The sequence below is a fragment of the Dasypus novemcinctus genome, chromosome 16 (genome assembly GCF_030445035.2).
Source record: "Dasypus novemcinctus isolate mDasNov1 chromosome 16, mDasNov1.1.hap2, whole genome shotgun sequence".
Taxonomy (NCBI): Eukaryota; Metazoa; Chordata; class Mammalia; order Cingulata; family Dasypodidae; genus Dasypus; species Dasypus novemcinctus.
Window position 1 is genome coordinate 82,642,734 of NC_080688.1, and position 18,160 is coordinate 82,660,893.

Here is an 18,160-nt window from a genome sequence, read left to right on the forward strand (position 1 = left end):
ATGTCCTATTTATTATTTTTAAATTCCTAATTAGGAAAATGACACTGAGTTCTGTGTTTCAGTGTAATGAGAATCCAGAAATAGTCTGTCAGTAAACTGGCACTTCATCACTATTTTCCAATCTAAGTCCATTACTTCTTTGAGGGAGTGCATACAAGCTTCTTGTCTACCACCAGCAACATGGCAGACTAGATACTCTGTGGATCACCCCTCACTCTCTCGGCAGATTCATTTACTTTTCAATGCACTGTTGGCTAACAAGAATAAGGAAAACCCCCAACTTCAGGCATTGAGGTGATCAGAAACGTAAAATGAAAAACCCATGTATAAAATGTTTAAAGAAATCAAAGCTGGACTAAAACAAGGAATACTTGATTACCAATCATCAAGTATATTTTTTAAAAAGTGAAATAGAACATTTAGAATTGATACATATAATCCTTGAATCTAAAAATACAATGGAGAAGGTATATACTAAATTAGATTCTGTGTGAGAGAGACTTGGTAAACTAAGAGGGATTGGAAGAAATTACCCAGGCTGCATCATAGAGAGATGATAAAGATAAAATCTACAAGAGCATGAGGAACCAGGGATAAAATGTGGAGATCTAGCATGTCTTTGAACCATTGCAATCCCTATCAACCAGGATTTCAGTAGAAAGTTTCATTTCCTCAATTGACTCCTATCTCTGTGTTGTGGTTTAATTTCCTCAATGTTTCCTATGACCCTAACTTCACAACAAGGTGTACCCATTCTACATTCTACTGCTCTGTTTATTGAGCTCAACGAACCATTTAACAAATACTGTAATAAATGTATAAAATCTCAGCTCTAGCAACGATAAATTTGATTTAATCAAAACATGTGGCAAGTGAAAACTGAGCACGATACACAGGTGATTTGAATCAAGGCTAGATAAGTATGGGCTCTGTGTTTTATATTTCCTCTCTGGGGTATTCTGGATCATTTCATTTTCAGTTATTGAAGAATAAAGAAAGGCACTAAATTGTTCCTCTAGTAAAAAGGCAGTTTAGTTAGATTGGACACTGAAAGGGTCATCTATATTAAGTGGCATAAATTAAGATGGCATTCTTTTCTCTTCCAAGTACTTCCCTGCCCCAATCCATTCCTTCAGTGAGAAAAATGCTGCTGGTTGAGGGTTGAGCATTTTGTCAGCTCTTGGTTATTATATCAGTCACTCATTCTGACCTGTACCACTGCTAGGCGGTCTTTAGGTATCTTGGTTTATAGAGTTCATGAAGTTGGCTGAGGTATTTTTTCCTATTTTATGGTTTGGTAGTGAAGGGATTCTTTCAGCACTAGTTCAAGGCAAATATGGTGTATCATTCTTTTCTTTGGGGCATCTAAGGAGGAAAGGGTTGAGCATTGTGTCTTTAGTACTTGATCGCATGGGGGTTAGCAAGGCAAGGAATTTGTGACATTCACAAACTCCTTAACCTTTGAAGGCACTTGTTTCCTTCAACAGCTGGAATGATAAACAGAATTTAGTCTCCTAGAATATTTGAAGCTGTAGATGTACATACACCTTTGAGCGTTTAGAAGGGACAAAGAAAAGTCTCTATCTATAAACCTTTAAAAATTCATATTCTAGTTTCCTTATTAGGCTACCATCTAGCATCCAAAGTAAAGATAATCAATGAAATAGTATTTAAAAAATAATGGAAGTATATCTTATTTTTAATATGCATTATCACTTTCATTATGCATGTCAGGAGATGCTTAAATCACATAAATGCTCCTTAACTGAAATTTAAGAAACTTATTTATATGTCACCATTATTGCACATCTGTTTCTGAGGAAATGTATCACCAGCATTTCACCTACAAATAAAGTGAAACTCAAAAAGATTTGATAAGTGGCCAGTGTTCCATAAGCATTAAGAGAAGGAGCAAGACCTGGAGCCAGGCTAAGTCCTTTCTTAGCACTACTATGAGCACTCATAATTTGAATCTTATTATCATGATACTGCCATTTTGCCTATTAAACATATACATGTTGGTCATCACATGGCAGATAATTAAAGCTTTGTGTTCTTCCTCCAGTTTAATAGGTGGTAGAGGGGGGAAATCCTTTAAAAACTGATCCTTTAGCATTAATGTGTCTAGGTGAAAAAATGAATTGGTCCATTTATGTAGGCAAATATTTGTTGTTGTTTTAAATATATTGTTCCACCTTTTGTTACATCTCATTGGTGTAAACACAAAGCAACTAGAACTGAAAAGAAATTCTTGATAGATCATTTGGACAGTTGTAAAGTTTAAGTGTGGAGAATTGAAAAGAGTTATGGATGGAAGCTGGAATCAGAAGGTGTGACTTAAAAATGAATGCTCATTATTGAATGCCCCAGCTTAAAAACAAAAATGCCACTCAGTAGCAGTCAAAAGATGGTTATGCCAAAATACTTAGGTTTGGAATTGAAGGCGTCTTAAAGTCTATTTTTACATAAACAAATAGAGTAAGACTTCTACAGTTCCTGGATCCATTCTAACACTGATAAAGTGAAAGGGTTAGAAAATGTTGGTTGACTAAAGAATAATTATTCAAATTATTCATATTAGCCATGATTCAAGTCGAAGACCTCCTCCTCTTCAATGCATCTTCTACAAACCCAGCTATTCATTCATTAATTTTAGAAATGCTTATTAAGCATCTACCATAGGCTTGAAGCCAACCAATGACTTAGGTAGACATTATGACTACACAACTATTAGTTTTTTTCTGAGTCTGGTTCCTGGGTTACCTAAATCATAGTAAGTCATGCTTGTGAAGAAATGTTCCTTCTGACTTCATAATATACACACATTAGAATTTCTGGGAGTGGACATTCCTATAGGAGAGTGCCAACAGTCACCTCTGTCAGATTCTTCACTGTAGGGACCAGCAAATAACATTCCTTATATAATAATGCTGAAGCTATCCAGAGAGTCAACTTGTTGCTAGCATAGGTAAAGAAGATTTTTCAATCATTATAATTATCAATGACTTGAAGTGCTTCCAAATTGTCTTTTACAATTTTAGCATCAAAGTAAGTACTAATAGTATGAATTATAACCCACTGAAAAAAATAAAAATATATGCATCCATGCTGGCATAAGACTAAAAAAAATTAATTTATGGAGAAAGGAAAACATTTCCTTGGGGTAGAATTCCAACCAATAAATAATGAAGAAATGAAACTAGGAAGACATCACTGGGTACTAAAACTAGTGTATACAATTTGTCAAAGAACAGATCATTTGTATAGTCTCAAACTTTGTTCTCACAAGATATTAATTTCAGAGAGAAATTAATAACTTTACAGAAATTAATAACTTCAGAGAAATCTGGCAGACACTGCCTTAACCAACCAATTAACTGGTCACTGAAAAATAGGACAAACTCTCATCACTTGGCTCCCAGTATAATAGACATATGAGGACAAAACATCAATGTTATTCCTGCCAAATATGTATAACCTGTTTCATGAAGAAATATGGTACAAATTGATGCATGTTGTACAAAATAATGAGCCTTCACTTTTCAAAAATGTCAAGATCAAGAAAATACTAAGAAAATCTAGGGCATGTTTCAACTTAAAAGAGAATAAAGAGATATGACACATATATGCAATACATCGATTTCCAGTCAGTGGCCTTTTTTTTTTCCCAAATGCTTTTATGAAACTACAACCTAGATGCCAACATAGTCTCTGCCAGACCACAAAGAGAAATTTCTTTATTGTAATGTATGAATAACAAATGGGATATTTGATTATAGTAGAAATAGAATATTGAATAGAGTCAGCATTATCTGAGTAACCAAAGATAAATTAAAATAGATAATTAGATAAAAACAGTGAGATTTGTACAGGGCAATGCTAAGGCAAACAGTGCAGATTTGAAAGTAGTTTCTATGGTGATCGCCAAAGAGCTGCTAATCATCATTTCCTTTTTCCATATGAGAGTATATTTTGCTCTAGCAGAGATAATTTATGAGGTCTTCATATTCACCAATAGAATATGAGGTGGCAATAGCTAAGTTTCCTCTACCCACATTAGTTTTTCAAATAGAGGTCTATGAATATTGTAAGGATATTATCACTTTTTAAAATGTCAGTGACAGGGTATCTGATTCGTTTGGTGTAGATTCACTTAGTGGAAATCTATGTATTAATTTTAGATTAGATATTTTCTTTAGAAATACTAACTGAGGAATTATGGATGCTGTAACAAGTATTATAATGCCATTTTAAGTGTCTATTTCTCATTCATTATACTCAAGAAAATAATTGCCCTAAAGGTTTGAGCCATTGCTAAGTAGGTGTTCAATTACTTCCCTTCATAAGCTCTCCTAAATATAGCCAAGGTGTATCAGTGAAGCATTTTGCATATTAAAAAAGAAATTTAAATTATTATATCTAAGCAAAGCATAAGAATGACAAACCAAATTCTAACAAAATATAATTAAACGGGGGCCCTACTTTATCTACTTTAATGACTGACAAAAGATGAAATATAATTGTATATTCAAATTTATACCTTAACATATTTAAATATCTTTCCCTGAAGGATCTTAAATTATCTTTTAACCCTTGTTTACATTATTGATGTGTAAATGTACTCAATTATTTTAGAATGTTCATAAAATCAAAAGTAACCTAAAATATGGAACATTTCATGGATCACTTTGAATATGAATTGGCTGATTAAGTGAAAGAATGAATAAATAAAACTGGTCTAATTTTCCTATTTTTACATGACAAAATTAACATTAAAAGATGTTAAGGGTTTATTTGAGGTCACGACATTTAGTTGCAGAGGATTAGAAATCATGCTTTTGTTTTCAAATGTAGTATTCTTAATATATCACAAGCCAGTATGCTTATGGAATAGTCAATAAAAACTTCAGTATCTGTTCACTATAGAACCATAGTGATGAATGAAATGTCCATACTTCTACTTCTTACTATCTTTCAAACTTGTGCTATTGAATGCCAGAATTTTAAGGAGCAAATGTATGCAATTCAAATATATGCAATTCCCTTTGAAAAGCTCAAATGCTTTTTTTTCCACAGTTTTGCTTAAATGACTTTCTACACACTGCCCTTTCACAAATATGCCACCCCTAGTTAAGGTTTGGGTATGGAATGTGAAAAAGAAAAAGCGATAACGGAGACACGGATCACTGTGGCTGTTTGGGTTAGTGGTCTGTTAGGTGTTTATGGGGAGAAATGGTTCCGACCATTGCCCCAGGGTTACTGGTGTGGCTGGTGAGAGATGTACCTCATCATAGATTCTGCTGCATCCTGCCTGTGATTACACTGGGAATTTGAAATTCCCGGAGCTTTTCCAGCTGTAAAGTGGTATCTTACTGCTTTTAATTTGTTTTTATCATTTTACTAGTGAAGTGGAACCTCGTTCCTTAGACTTATTAGAAATTTAGTTTTCCTTTCTATAAATTACCTATACAAATTCTATGACCATCCTGTTGGATTCTAAGCATTGCAGATGTACTCTGCTGCTCTGTCACCTAGCTCTTCGTTTTTCCATATAAGATCCTTTATTGAACAGAAATCCTTACTTCTATTGAAGGAAATCCATTATTTTCTGTTACTGACTTGTGCTTTTAGAGATTGTTAACCCCAAATCATAAAAATATTCTCCTACATTGGCTTTCTGATCTTATTTTCATATAATCTCAATAAATTTGGCTTATACTTGTATATAAAGTTAAGAGGAATGTGGTTTTATTTTCCTACATATCAGCAATTCTAATGAATGATTTTTCTTTTCATCACTGATTTATGATGCCTCCTCTATCATCTACGATGTTCCCATAAACTCATGATTCTCTTTGTGGACTCCATTTAGTTCTCGTGATCTATTTGCTGTTCCTGCATTAGTACTATTTTTTAAATCATTTTTATTATTATTTAGTCGTACATCTTCATACCTTAATGTTTAGTGAAGCAGGCCCCGTCCTCTTTACTCTTTTCAGTTGCCCCTTCTCTATCTGTGGAGATGGTGATGTGATATTTCTTACGAGTAGATTAATTTGGTGAGTTACAATCACAGATGCCTCAAGCTGACTCACCCTGACTTTGCTGTGCATCTGTACCTGACTCTGGACTTCTTTAAGCCACTTCCTCAGCCAGGCACATTGCGTTATTTCCCCTTCTGACAGAGGAAAGTACTATTCGACTTTGATAGGCCAAGTCAAATTGACTATATTTCTCTGCTTTTCCCCTAGGTATGCTTCCTGGATGTTTAAAACGGCTACTTCTTCACCTTACCCATGCTTCTCACTGTGTATATGACGTCTATTGAAATACTTATAATGTCGCAGTGTAGAATGTGTTTCATGCTCGAGTTCTCGTTACACTCTGAGCCTGTATTTTGACCATTTCATACCACCTTAATAGGAAGGACAATCCTTTTTATTCCCTTTTATATCAAAGCACCTTGAATATTGGTTGTCACTCCATAAATCATGGGTTCTTAACAAAGAGTCCATGAGCTAAAACTGAAATTAAAAAAAAAAAAACAACATTATTCTTGTGGCTATGTATTGGTGTGGGTGTGATATATTTATTAAATAATACACAGTACCGTGTGGACTTAGTAAGGGGCCCATGGCTTTCACCTGACTGGAAAGGGGTCCGTGGAACAAAAAAGGTTAAGAACCCCTGCCATAAATGCTTACTGAATTGAATTAACTCCGTACCTTAGCGGTGATCTCTAAGGAACTAACAAGCACAAAGCATAATTATTGGTTAAACCTGACAGTTTATTCAGTCGATGCTATTGCTTTATATTCATCTTTTATTTGAAGAGTGATTTCCTTTCATTTTAACAAATACTTATCTGGTCTTCTGTCCTTTTTGTGAGGCAGGCCCTGGGATGAACAATTAAAGAAAAATCCCACAATCTAATTTTGTATGAAAAAATAGGGATCTGTCATAATATTCTCTTTACAATTGGCAGTATGTTAGAATTAAAAGCATGAACAATTATACTGTTGGTCAAAAGCAAACTTACCTTATTAAACATGACTTTTGTTAATTCCTCAAATTCTAGTTCGTTCTTTCTGAATTTTTCCTGTTTAATATTATTAATATTTCTGAACCTTTATGGTGATTAGGAAAACACATACATTTAAAAATGCCATTATTTAGGTACTTTTTCCTCAGATGTGAATAGGGATTTGACTTATATAACTATTGATAATATTAATAGAAATATATTATTACTGTTAATAATATAAAATATTAACACATTACTCAAATCCATAATAGATTATATATTTTTTTAAAAAAGCAATTTTCTTTCAAAATATACTTAGTCACTCTATTTTATTTGGCTTGCTTTTTAATATAATTTATTACAAGAATGTATAAAAACAATAAAGATTAGTATTTTGAATGAATTGGCTACATCTCCATGACCCCAACACAACTAGTAAAAATGAGAGATTCAATTAACCCCTGGCAAAAATGTGAATGAACATACATATATAACACAAACATACAAGCTTTGGTGGAAGGCGTGTACCCTTTTCAGAACAGTGGTTTCCTTTCACCATATAGAAAACAATGAAATTAGGAAAAGGTACAAATGTGCTTTTAATAAAACCTGGAACATTTTGTTTATTTCAATGAAAAAAAAGGTGAAGGAACTATAGCTTATTTTTAATGTTTGTCAAGTCTTCGTGATAGTTACACCATTTGCTATATTGTCATCTATATTTTTAAAATGCAATTAAATCTAATTTTTTTGAGAAAACTTTTTGAGCTCCCAAAAGTTTCTACTGAAGTAGTTTTGGCTGATTTTTTTAAAACAAGCACCATGCTTTATTCTGATTGATGATCTTTTTTTCACTTTGAGAAACCTTTCTTTAAAGTATTGACAAGGGAACAGAGATGGTTTAAGTGAGTAGGCAGCTCCTTCCCATATCAGTTCCTGGGTTCAGTTTCCGGTGCCTCCTAAAGAAACAAGGAGGACAAACAGACACAGCAATTGCAAACAATGTGGGAACGGGGAGAAATACATAAATAAAGTACAGCAAAGGGGAGAGAGAAAATGTCCTTGTTTAAAAAAATTTGAACTGAAATTTATGTGACCCCTCCTATATTTATAACCAATATATGCAATCTAGGATAAATTATCATAGCCTCTCTAGGGATGTTATCAGCTCTTGAATTTTGACATGATGAAGGCTGAACATATTTTATTTCTGCAGCCTTTTCCCACCCAGACATCATTTATGGTAAAACTGGAAGTTCAAGGTGTGGCAGCTATCTCAGGGATTTGGGTGGGTTGGGAATATGTCTGTTCTATCCAAGAGAGGAAGGCTGATCACACTGCTCAGGAGGTGGCCTGGTGCTAACAACCACATCGTGATGTTCTCCTGTTGAATATAAACAATCTCACAGAATGCCAACATTGGACAAGGTCACTGTGTGACCTTGATGGATCAAGACAAAACCAAGGCAGCCTTAGATTGGTCTCTGAACACATGCAAACACAAGAACATTGTCTAAACACGTAAATGACCAAATGCCCTCCTGTCCCAGCTCATACGAGTGACTGCTGCTTCTTCACCAATTCCAGCATTATTCTCACTTTATTTCTTCTACCTACTATGTAGAATTGATTAAGAAACTCAATCAGAGAATCATCTTCACTTCATACACCCTCTAATTTAGAGCAAAGTCCTGCTTTCTTGAACTTTCTCCAAAATCATTTAATACAAGTCCCCAAAACATAAGTACTCTCTAAGATCTCCCTACTTAGATGCCCCACAACTTTCCATGGTGCGTCTTCTTGCCTGTTGCAATGAATATTTAGCCCAACTGTTTCAGCTACAGGCCTGTTACTGATGGTTTTTGGCTGGAGGGCACTGACAATAGTTATTCTGTACAGGATGATGAAAGATGGGGAAGTAAATGGAAGAAATTGTAGGGTCAAGGGAGGGTTTTTCAAAGATGAGAAAATAGTGTAATATATGGTGGGCTGGTGTAAGGAAGATAATTTCTGAAGTGGTATCTCTGAGAAAGTGAGAATGGAAGGAATCTCATAGATAAGGATTGGCCTTAGGTAGGAAAAAAGAGAGTCCATAAATAGTAACATGAGGGAGATAAATAGTAACATGATGGTTAATTTTATGTGCCACCTTGGCTAGTTTATGATCATATACTTGCCTATGTGTACTGTGGGTGTATTTTGTAGATTAGCATGTTCAATCAATTGACCTTAAGTCGAGGAGATGCCTCTTCATAACATGTGTGGCCTCATCCAGTTGGCAGGCTTCACAGCAAGAACTGAGGGTTCCAGAGGTCAGAAGAATTCAACATCAACTCTTACCTGAATTTCCACCATAGAGCCTGCTCTATGGAACAGGAACTTGCCAGCCCCACAGTCATGTGAACAATTCCTTATAGTAATTTTTTTTAAAAGATTTATTTATTTATTTCTCCTCATCCCCTCGTTGTTTGCACTTGCTATGTGCTGTGTATTCAGGAGGTAGTAGGAATTGAACCCGGGACCTCCAATATGGGAGTGGGGTGCCAAATCACTTGAGCCACCTCCATTCCCTGCTTCGTTGTGTCTCTCATTATGGTTTTTCTTCTTGTGTTTCTTGTTGCATCATCTTGTTGCATCAGCTTGCCCTGCCTGCCCGTCATGTCAGCTTGCTGTCTTGCTTGGTTTTTTCTTTAAGAGGCACTGGGAACCTCTGCTCTCAGCATTTGTTGTATCTCTCATTATGTTTTCTTTCTTCTGTCTCTTGTTACATCATCTTGTTGTGTCAGCTTGCCACACCTCCCCATTGCGCCAGCTCACTGTCTTCTTTAGGAGGCACCAGGAACCGAACCACAGACCTCCCACATGGTAGGCGGGAGCTCAGTCACCTGAGCCAGGTCTGCTTACCAGTATTTTTTTATACATGCAGATATATCCTGTTGGTTCATTTTCTCTGGAGAACCCTGACTGATTCAATAGGGCATCTGGATATCATCTCTAAATAGCTTGATAGATGTGGTGTGGGAACATGTGGAAGTTCTCACTGGACAAGAGAGAAAAGTCATCCAGTGGAATGTGAGGTTGGGGAAAGAAGTCAATGATAGAAGAGACAAAGTATGAACAAGATATCAAGGGAAAGGGAAAAGCAAGGGGATGTGAGAAATGGAACAGGTATGCTGGCAGCTGGGAGGACTCATACCCTTGAAATTCTTGGTCACCAGACTCTCCAACATTTTCACACCCCAAGGGATTTCATATAGTATTTGAAAAGAGGTGGACTCACCTTCTGATGTCTGATTCATTGGGATTGTCACGTTTTCTATGCGTGCACACCCGCACACACCCACACACATTCCTCCAGATGGAATTTTCAGAAGTGGGTCTTAATAAAGACAAGGAGGACAACGAAGCAGCATGGAACAGTCACTAATGGCCACTTATTTTCTGCCTAATCCTGGGCAAGTAATGTGCCTCTCTGGGGTTCATCTAGGGAGGAGGCTTGAGGATACAATCTACTTCATATAGATGCCAAGCAGGTTAAATGTGTTAATACTTTAAAAGTACACAGAACAATAGTATGCAATGTGGTTTCTAAATAGACAGAAATCTTATCAAACTGAAAGCTTACATCAATTTTTCCTGCCTTGAGAAAATGAAGTACAGTGGAAGAACCACTAGAAATAGCCTGTCTTCATGGGCTGTTTGCCAAATGATTAATTCTGGTAGTCATTTGTGGTGGTCTTTGTGGTCCAGCTTATTGGTGTTTTATCTGGAAGACTTATATCATTTAGTCTGAAGCCAATCATGAATGAAAACACTCCTTTCATCTTTCCATGCTTCACTGCATTTAAGTTTTAAATTATCTCTAGAAGAGTTAAGAAAGAAACTTGCTTTAAAAGTTGGAAGAAAATTTCAGTTAATGATAAAGAAATAGATTACTAATACAGTACTAACTACCTAACCTGGCCAGTTTTAAGTGTGAAAAATGCATTCTTGCCTACTTCATTTCTATCAAGGAAAGAGAGAAATTTGAAAGGGATGTCTACTTTACTAATATGTCCTTTAAGTCTTATTGTGTGATAACACACTTAACACGTTATGTAAAAAACCTAAATTACCACTCATCACTATCTTACTGCCCCAGTATAATATTAAATTTTACATTTGGAGATATTTATTTAATGCCTTCTATGCATGAACATTTGCTTTTGTATGGCTGGAAATTTATAAAACATGTTCACAGATTCTATAAAAATCTGAAATGACATAAAATGACATGATTTATTGAATGAAAATTCTTTAAATCTACAAAAATTCTAATAATCAGATTTTACGAGAAACAAATTGTCTTAGGAATATTGATTCTAGTATTCTAAATATCTACATGTTATTGAAAGAAGCAAAACATTATTTAGTAACTATATTAATAAAGTATTTGGGGAAACTAGTAATCTAAATTACTCCTAATCCACCTATCTCAGAAGCAAAAGCATGTAGAAAAAGAATGGTGGCTAGGAACCGCCTAGAAGCCTCACAGAAGGAGCTGAGATCCACCCAGGAGAAATAAGATAAGTTTCTATTAAAATACAACAGGGCATTTAACTGCTCTGATCGTCTACTCTCTTTGGAGGTGCTTTAGATTGGAAGTATCGTATCAGTGATGGAGTTCTTTTTACTGAAAAAAAAAAGGAAGTTCAAAGCATCCCTCTTGGTTCTCAAAGAAAATGCCTTGCTTTACAGATAATACCCAGAGAGAAATAAAAGTTACTTTGTGTGAAGTTATTACACTGCATTTTACATTCAAGGACACTCTAAGGGTTTGTGAATTATATAAAAATTAAAACAAGAACAAATAAAAGGTTGAACAATGTCTGCTTGTTCTGTTCTTCCAACCCTACTGCCTGCCAATGCTAGAGAGTATCAGGACACTTTAAAAAATACATTATTTTACCTTTAGGGTACATTCTCATTCATTTAGGTTTTATATGTATGGAGTAAATATAGATTAATTAGACAGCAAAGTTAAAATATTGGAATAAAGGAAAATATTTAATAACTTCAAACCTTTTGAGAATATGTGAGCCTAGAATAATCATCCTCAAGAAAAAAAGAAAATGTTTTCTAAAAGGCAGAAAATTACCTTTCTGAAAAACAATTAAATTAAAAGTAAAACATATCACCCAATGAAATAAAAAGTAACTTTTAAAAAGCTATTTCAAAGATTTCATATTGAGAACTGGTTTTATTTTCCCTCCTGAAGATACTGAAAAAGTCAATTTCAAGTTATACAAACCCCTTGGATTTAGAAAGTTTTAAAATGTTTTAGACAAGTACCTGAATTTCTAATGAAAGAAAAGAAACTTGTCCGTTCTCCTATGTGTCTATGTATCTATATAAATGTATGATATATGTATATGTCTATGTATGTGTGTATGTATATATATATTTGGCCATTATACTCAAGTTGGATTCCAAGAATCAGTTCTGATTCAGGTAGCCTGTTTTCTATTTATAAATTGCTGGAACCTTAAAGACCATCCTTGGAAAATTCACTTTCCATTACTACATCTCAGTAATAAAATAAAGGTGTTGATACTTGCAGACTTGTTTCCCCAGGATGTTATGAAGCTAGAAAAACAAGCAATGGGATATTGTGAAAGATGAGAGATTAGTGTCCCTTTGCAATTGCTAGGATAAGAAAATTACTTATCGTTCGGGAAAAATAAAGCAAATTTATGCTGCTTTTTACTAAAACTGGTCACAGGAGTATAAAGGGCATTGTAAACAATACTTGTTGAAAGGTCCCTCAAGACAACATAACTTTTACACTCATAGAAAACAGATTTAATCTAATGGCATCCATGAAATTCACTTAATTTTATTAAGAATTTTTTACAACGTTAGGAAAAAATTTTACATCACACTGAAAAGGTGATCTTACATGAGTACTTGCTTCTCTGAATGCATCCCTACTTTAATACAAGGGAAATTCCTGTGTATTATTTTTCAAGTTTGCTTTTAAGGTGTGGGTATGAACTGCCTTTTTAAGATTTCTGTTCTATGTAAAGTGCATAATATTTCAAGTAGTATTTTTGTTATTTTTGCATAGAGAAACAGGATAAAATAGGGTTATCTGAGGATTTATTAATATATTTCTTCGAAATTTTCTACAGGTATCCTTAGCCTTGGACTTCAATTTCCAAGTATTCTGTGTTTTTCAGGCTTTAGAGTTAAAGCTAAAATCAAATGATTTAATTTTTAAAATTACATATCATTTGAAAGCAACAGAAAGACAGTTTGAATAATATGTTTATATTGCCCCAGTGCCATGATTCTAGAGTTGGAGCCACAACATCTGAACTGCTCAGAAATAGGATGTCATGTTGACAATTGCTGATTTTCACTGGAGAACTGTTAACTTAGATGTATTAAATTTAGTGCACTTTGGAAAATGTAAAATTGGACACAAGAGATTAAAATATAAATTGTATTCTACAAGCAAATAAATCTAGCTGTTCTGAGTCATTAAAATAAGCCTAAAATCCTCAGGGGAATGAAAAGAGACAATCCCGAAGTGAATCTCTGCTAGTCCCTATCATTTTACAAGGTTGCCTACCCCTTTTGAACTCAAAAATACACAACTGCTCACAGAACCCATGATTCTTTGCTCTGCCTCATGTCTTTCATTTTCTATGTGGGGTGCTTCCTCACTCTATCCTCAGTGAAAACCGAAGTTAATTTAAAATAAGTTTGATATTCATGCTATAAAATACTTGAAAGATGACTTGACGTTGTGTGTGATGCAAATAGTCTTCTGAAGATGATGCTTGCATTTCATGGTGCAATATTATAAACAAATCAGAAAATCATGTGTAAGAAATGCACATCAACTTGAAGAATGATAACCAATATTGTAAAAAGATTAGTTCAGAAGTACCAGGTAAACCATTCTTTAGAGTGGAAAACTGAGGGTTTAGATTAGGATTATAGATACCCTTATGTATTTTTTCTGCATAAATAGTTTAAATTCATTTTGCCATGCAAATGCTTTATCTCTCTGATAATTAACAAGCAGTAGTTTTTTTTTTAACTCTCTAGATCTAGTACACAAGATAAAAACATAGTCACTATACTGAGCAATTATCTTTAGCTTTTTTCCTTGATTCTGACAGACAAGAAATTATTACCTTCGTTTAGCAGAAAAACTCAGAGAGGTCATAGGTTATGCCATATTCTCTCCAACCAAAACAGACAAGAAAACAGATGCACATATACCCACAGAACAGAGGAAAAGCAGGAAGTTTAAAAGAGGGAAATTTTAATTTAGTAGTGTTGGAGGTATGGTAGGAATCCTGGTAAAAGAGCTGAAGTCAATTTTCAGTTTAAGAAGGGTTTTTTTAAGATGCTGTTTGCATGGATTATAAATTTCTTTTCTAAATTTCTAACGAGTGAGAGGCTTCAAGGGTTCCAGCCTAAAAACTACCTTAATTTGAAGAAAGGGATGATATAATAATGTGGTAAAAATAAAATTATCCCCTTGGCTAACCCTTATGACTAATAAATCTATACTCTCATACATTTTATGGCTGAGTTAGAAAATCTGGAAGTTAGTTTAACATGTTTGATGTTCTCCACTACAAGGAAAACTTCTTGAGGGAAGAGACAGTGTCTTCTTTTATATCCTCCTCCTCCTCACATATACTAAGAATTGCTTCCGGGTTACATGCAACCTAAGAAATAGATGTTTGGCAAGCAAACTAGAAAGAAAAACAATGGGATTTTAACATAATTTGTAAAAACATTTTGAGTGAGTGATGACAGATCCATTCAAAGGTGAGTATCAATGCAGGGTATCTCAGATTTAGTATAAATATTTCAATGTGAGATTTTTAAAAAAATCCTTTGTGGAGTTGTTTAATATAATAACATGATAGACATGTTTGACAATTTTTGTGGTAATTGTTTTAAAACTTCTAATACATGCTTTACTGCGCAGAAAGTTAAATAAGGACCTCCATTTCCAGTAAAAGTTTATATCAGAAAAATCTTTCTGCAGGTGACAATTATATACTCTTGAAAAGATATAAAAAGTAATTATTTGAAATCCCTAAGAGAGACCCAAATCAGGTATAAACTAGAGAGGATTTGACTGTTAGAAGAATGGAGCACGAGTAAAGTATAAAATGGCAAGTGACAAGGGCTATGAGTTAAATATGAAGTAATTAAATACTGAAATTGAGCAGTCTGATGAACTAAAGTTGAATATATTTAAACCAGAACAAATATTGAAAATTAATGATAAAATATGCTATCACTAAAAGCATAAAGAGAAAAGAAATAGAATAACAAAAAGAGCCAAATAAACCAATGAAAAGTGAGAAATGAGCAACCATGAAACAAAAAAATAAAGTAATAAATGTAAAATAAAAATAAATATCAAGATAGATTTAAGCCAAATAATATCAAAATTACTTTAAATATAAATGGAATTAACAACCATGTAAAAATAGGAGTTTTCAGACTGGATTTTAAAAAGCAGGAGACAACTATAAGAGACATTATGTGCTTTCAAAAGAAGCACATAAACTATTAAATAAATGTTGAAATGAATAAAGATAAATGTGATGGTCTGAAGCTGGATGGATGCCATAAAATTATATTCTTAAAGTTAATCCATTCCTGTGGCTGTAAACTTATTGGAGGTGGGATCTTTTGATTAGGTTACCTGAGTAAGATGTGGCCTACAGTGGGTCTTAATTTTCCTCCTGGAGTCCTTTTTTAGAGAATGTAATTCAGAGGAAAAGAAAGAAAACTATGGAAGCCAGAAGTCAAAAGCATCAAAACCCAAAAGAGAAGGGAGAGAGAGCCGCTGACACTGCCTTGTGCCTTGCCCTGTGACAGAGGAGGCCAGGAGGGCTGGTGGCTTGTCCTCAGGAGAAAGCATAGCCTGATGATGTCTCAATTCAGACATTTTCATGGCCTCATATTTAAGTTCGTAAGCTAACAAATCTCCATGGTAAAAGCCAACCCATTTGTAGTATACTGCTTTCAGCAGCCTAGCAGATTAAAACAAGATATAATGCAAACTTACTGCTAAAATAAAGCTTGTGCAGTTACATAAATATCAGTTATTAATTCATTAATATCAGACTTCAAAGCAATGTCTTACTATAAATAATGAGGGACATTTCATAATGCTAAAGGGTCTATTAATTAAAACATAGCAATCAAAAAGACAAATCCACAATTGTAATTGGAGATGTAACAATTTTTAAAAGTCAGTAATAGATTTAAACATCTATTTATAACAAAATGAACTAAAAGTCACTTAGAGAAGACTACTCAGCAACCAAAAAATATGCATCCTGTTTTTCAAGTTTCTACGTAATGTTCACCACTATAGAGCATGTTTGGCCACAACATAAACCCAAGGCATTTCAAAATATTGAAATATTATAGAATATGTTCTCTGACCACAGTAGTATTGAACTGGAAATTTAAAAAATTGAGAAGATATCCAGAAAAGCCTCACATATTTGGCAATACTTCTAAATAACTCATGGTTGAAAAGAATCACAAGGAAAATATTTTTAAATTGATAATGAGAATATAGCATTTCAAAATCTATGGGGTGCTGTTAGAACAGGGCCTAGCAAGAAATTGAGTGCTTAACTGTTTATATTAAATATTATCCCCTCCTTCTCTCCCTGCCCTCATTATTTTCAGGAAACCACTGGTTTTCTTTCTATCACTATAGACTAGTTTACATTTTCTAGAATTTTATATAAGTGGAATTATTAATATATGCTATGTACTCTTCTTGAATCTTGCTTCCTTCAATCAGCATAGTTGCTTTGAGAGTTAATCAAGTTCTTGCATGAATCAGTAGTCCACTCATTTCTTTTAATCCCCCCTTGCAGCTTTTTGTGTGCTGTCTGCTCTCTGTGTCCATCTGCTGTGCAGTCTTCTGTGTATTTATTTTTATTTCCCCTCCCCCACTTGTGGCTTGCTTGCTGTCTGCTCTCTCTGTCCATTTGCTGCGTGCTCTTCTATGTTTTTTGCTTGTCTCCCTTTTTGTTGCGTCACCTGGCCAAGTCGGCTCTCCACAGCGCTTGCAGGCCAGTGGCTCTCCGTGGTGCTTGCGGGCGGGGCGTCACTCTGCAGCACCCAGGCCAGTGGCTCTCCGCAGCGTGCCGGCAAGTCTGTTTACACAAGGAGGCCCCGGGATGCGAACCAAGGGCCTTCCATATAGTAGATGGGAGCCCAACTGATTGAGCCACAGCCGCTTCCTAGTCCTTTCATTTTTTATTTTGACTAGTATTCTTTTTTTTTTAAAGATTTATTTATGTTTTTATTTCTCTCCCCTTCCCCCCCACCCTGGTTGTCTGTTCTCTGTGTCTATTTGTTGCATCTTCTTTGTCTGCTTCTGTTGTTGTCAGCAGCACGGGAATCTGTTTTTTTTTGTTGTTGTGTCATCTTGCTGTGTCAGCTCTTCATGTGTGTGGTGCCATTCCTGGGCAGGCTGAACTTTCTTTCGAGCTGGGTGACTCTTCTTACGGGGCGCACTCTTAGCACGTGGGGCTCACCTATGCGGGGACACACCTGTGTGGCACGGCACTCCTTGCACGCATCAGCACTGTGCATGGGCCAGCTCCACACAGGTCAAGGAGGCCCTGGGTTTGAACCACGGACCTCCCATGTAGTAGACAGATGCCCTAACCACTGAGCCAAGTCCGCCGCCCTGACTAGTATTCTAATATTTGCTTTTCCCTTTACCTCTTGAGAGACATTTGGATTGTTTCAGTTTTGAGCTTCTACAAATAAAGCTTCATAGTCATTATGTACAAGTATTTGTATAGACATATGCTCTCTCTACTCTTGATTAAATGTTTAGCATTCAAATGACTTGATAATAAGGCAGGTATATGTTTAACCTATTAAGAAACTGACAAACTATTCTGCACAGTGTTTGCACCATTTTCCATTCCAGTTTCTCCACATCCTCACCAACACTTGGTATGGTCAATCTATCTAATTTAGCCATTCTAAAAGATGTATGGTGAGATCTCATTTTACTTTTGATTTGCATTTCCTGAAGAACTAGTGATGTTGAACATCTTTTCATGTGCTTATGTGCCC

At 35.0% G+C, this 18,160-nt stretch overlaps 1 protein-coding gene across 1 annotated transcript in view; it reads left to right on the forward strand.

Moving 5' to 3' along the window:
• CDH7 (cadherin 7) overlaps positions 1 to 6,750 on the forward strand; it is a 130,920-nt gene extending 124,170 nt beyond the window's left edge. Inside the window, exon 12 of the mRNA XM_058277871.1 lies at positions 6,252 to 6,750. Within this exon, the coding sequence (XP_058133854.1) occupies positions 6,252 to 6,328 (77 nt within the window). The 3' untranslated portion in view covers positions 6,329 to 6,750. The remainder of the gene's footprint in view (positions 1 to 6,251) is intronic.
• The last annotated feature ends 11,410 nt before the right edge of the window (positions 6,751 to 18,160 follow it).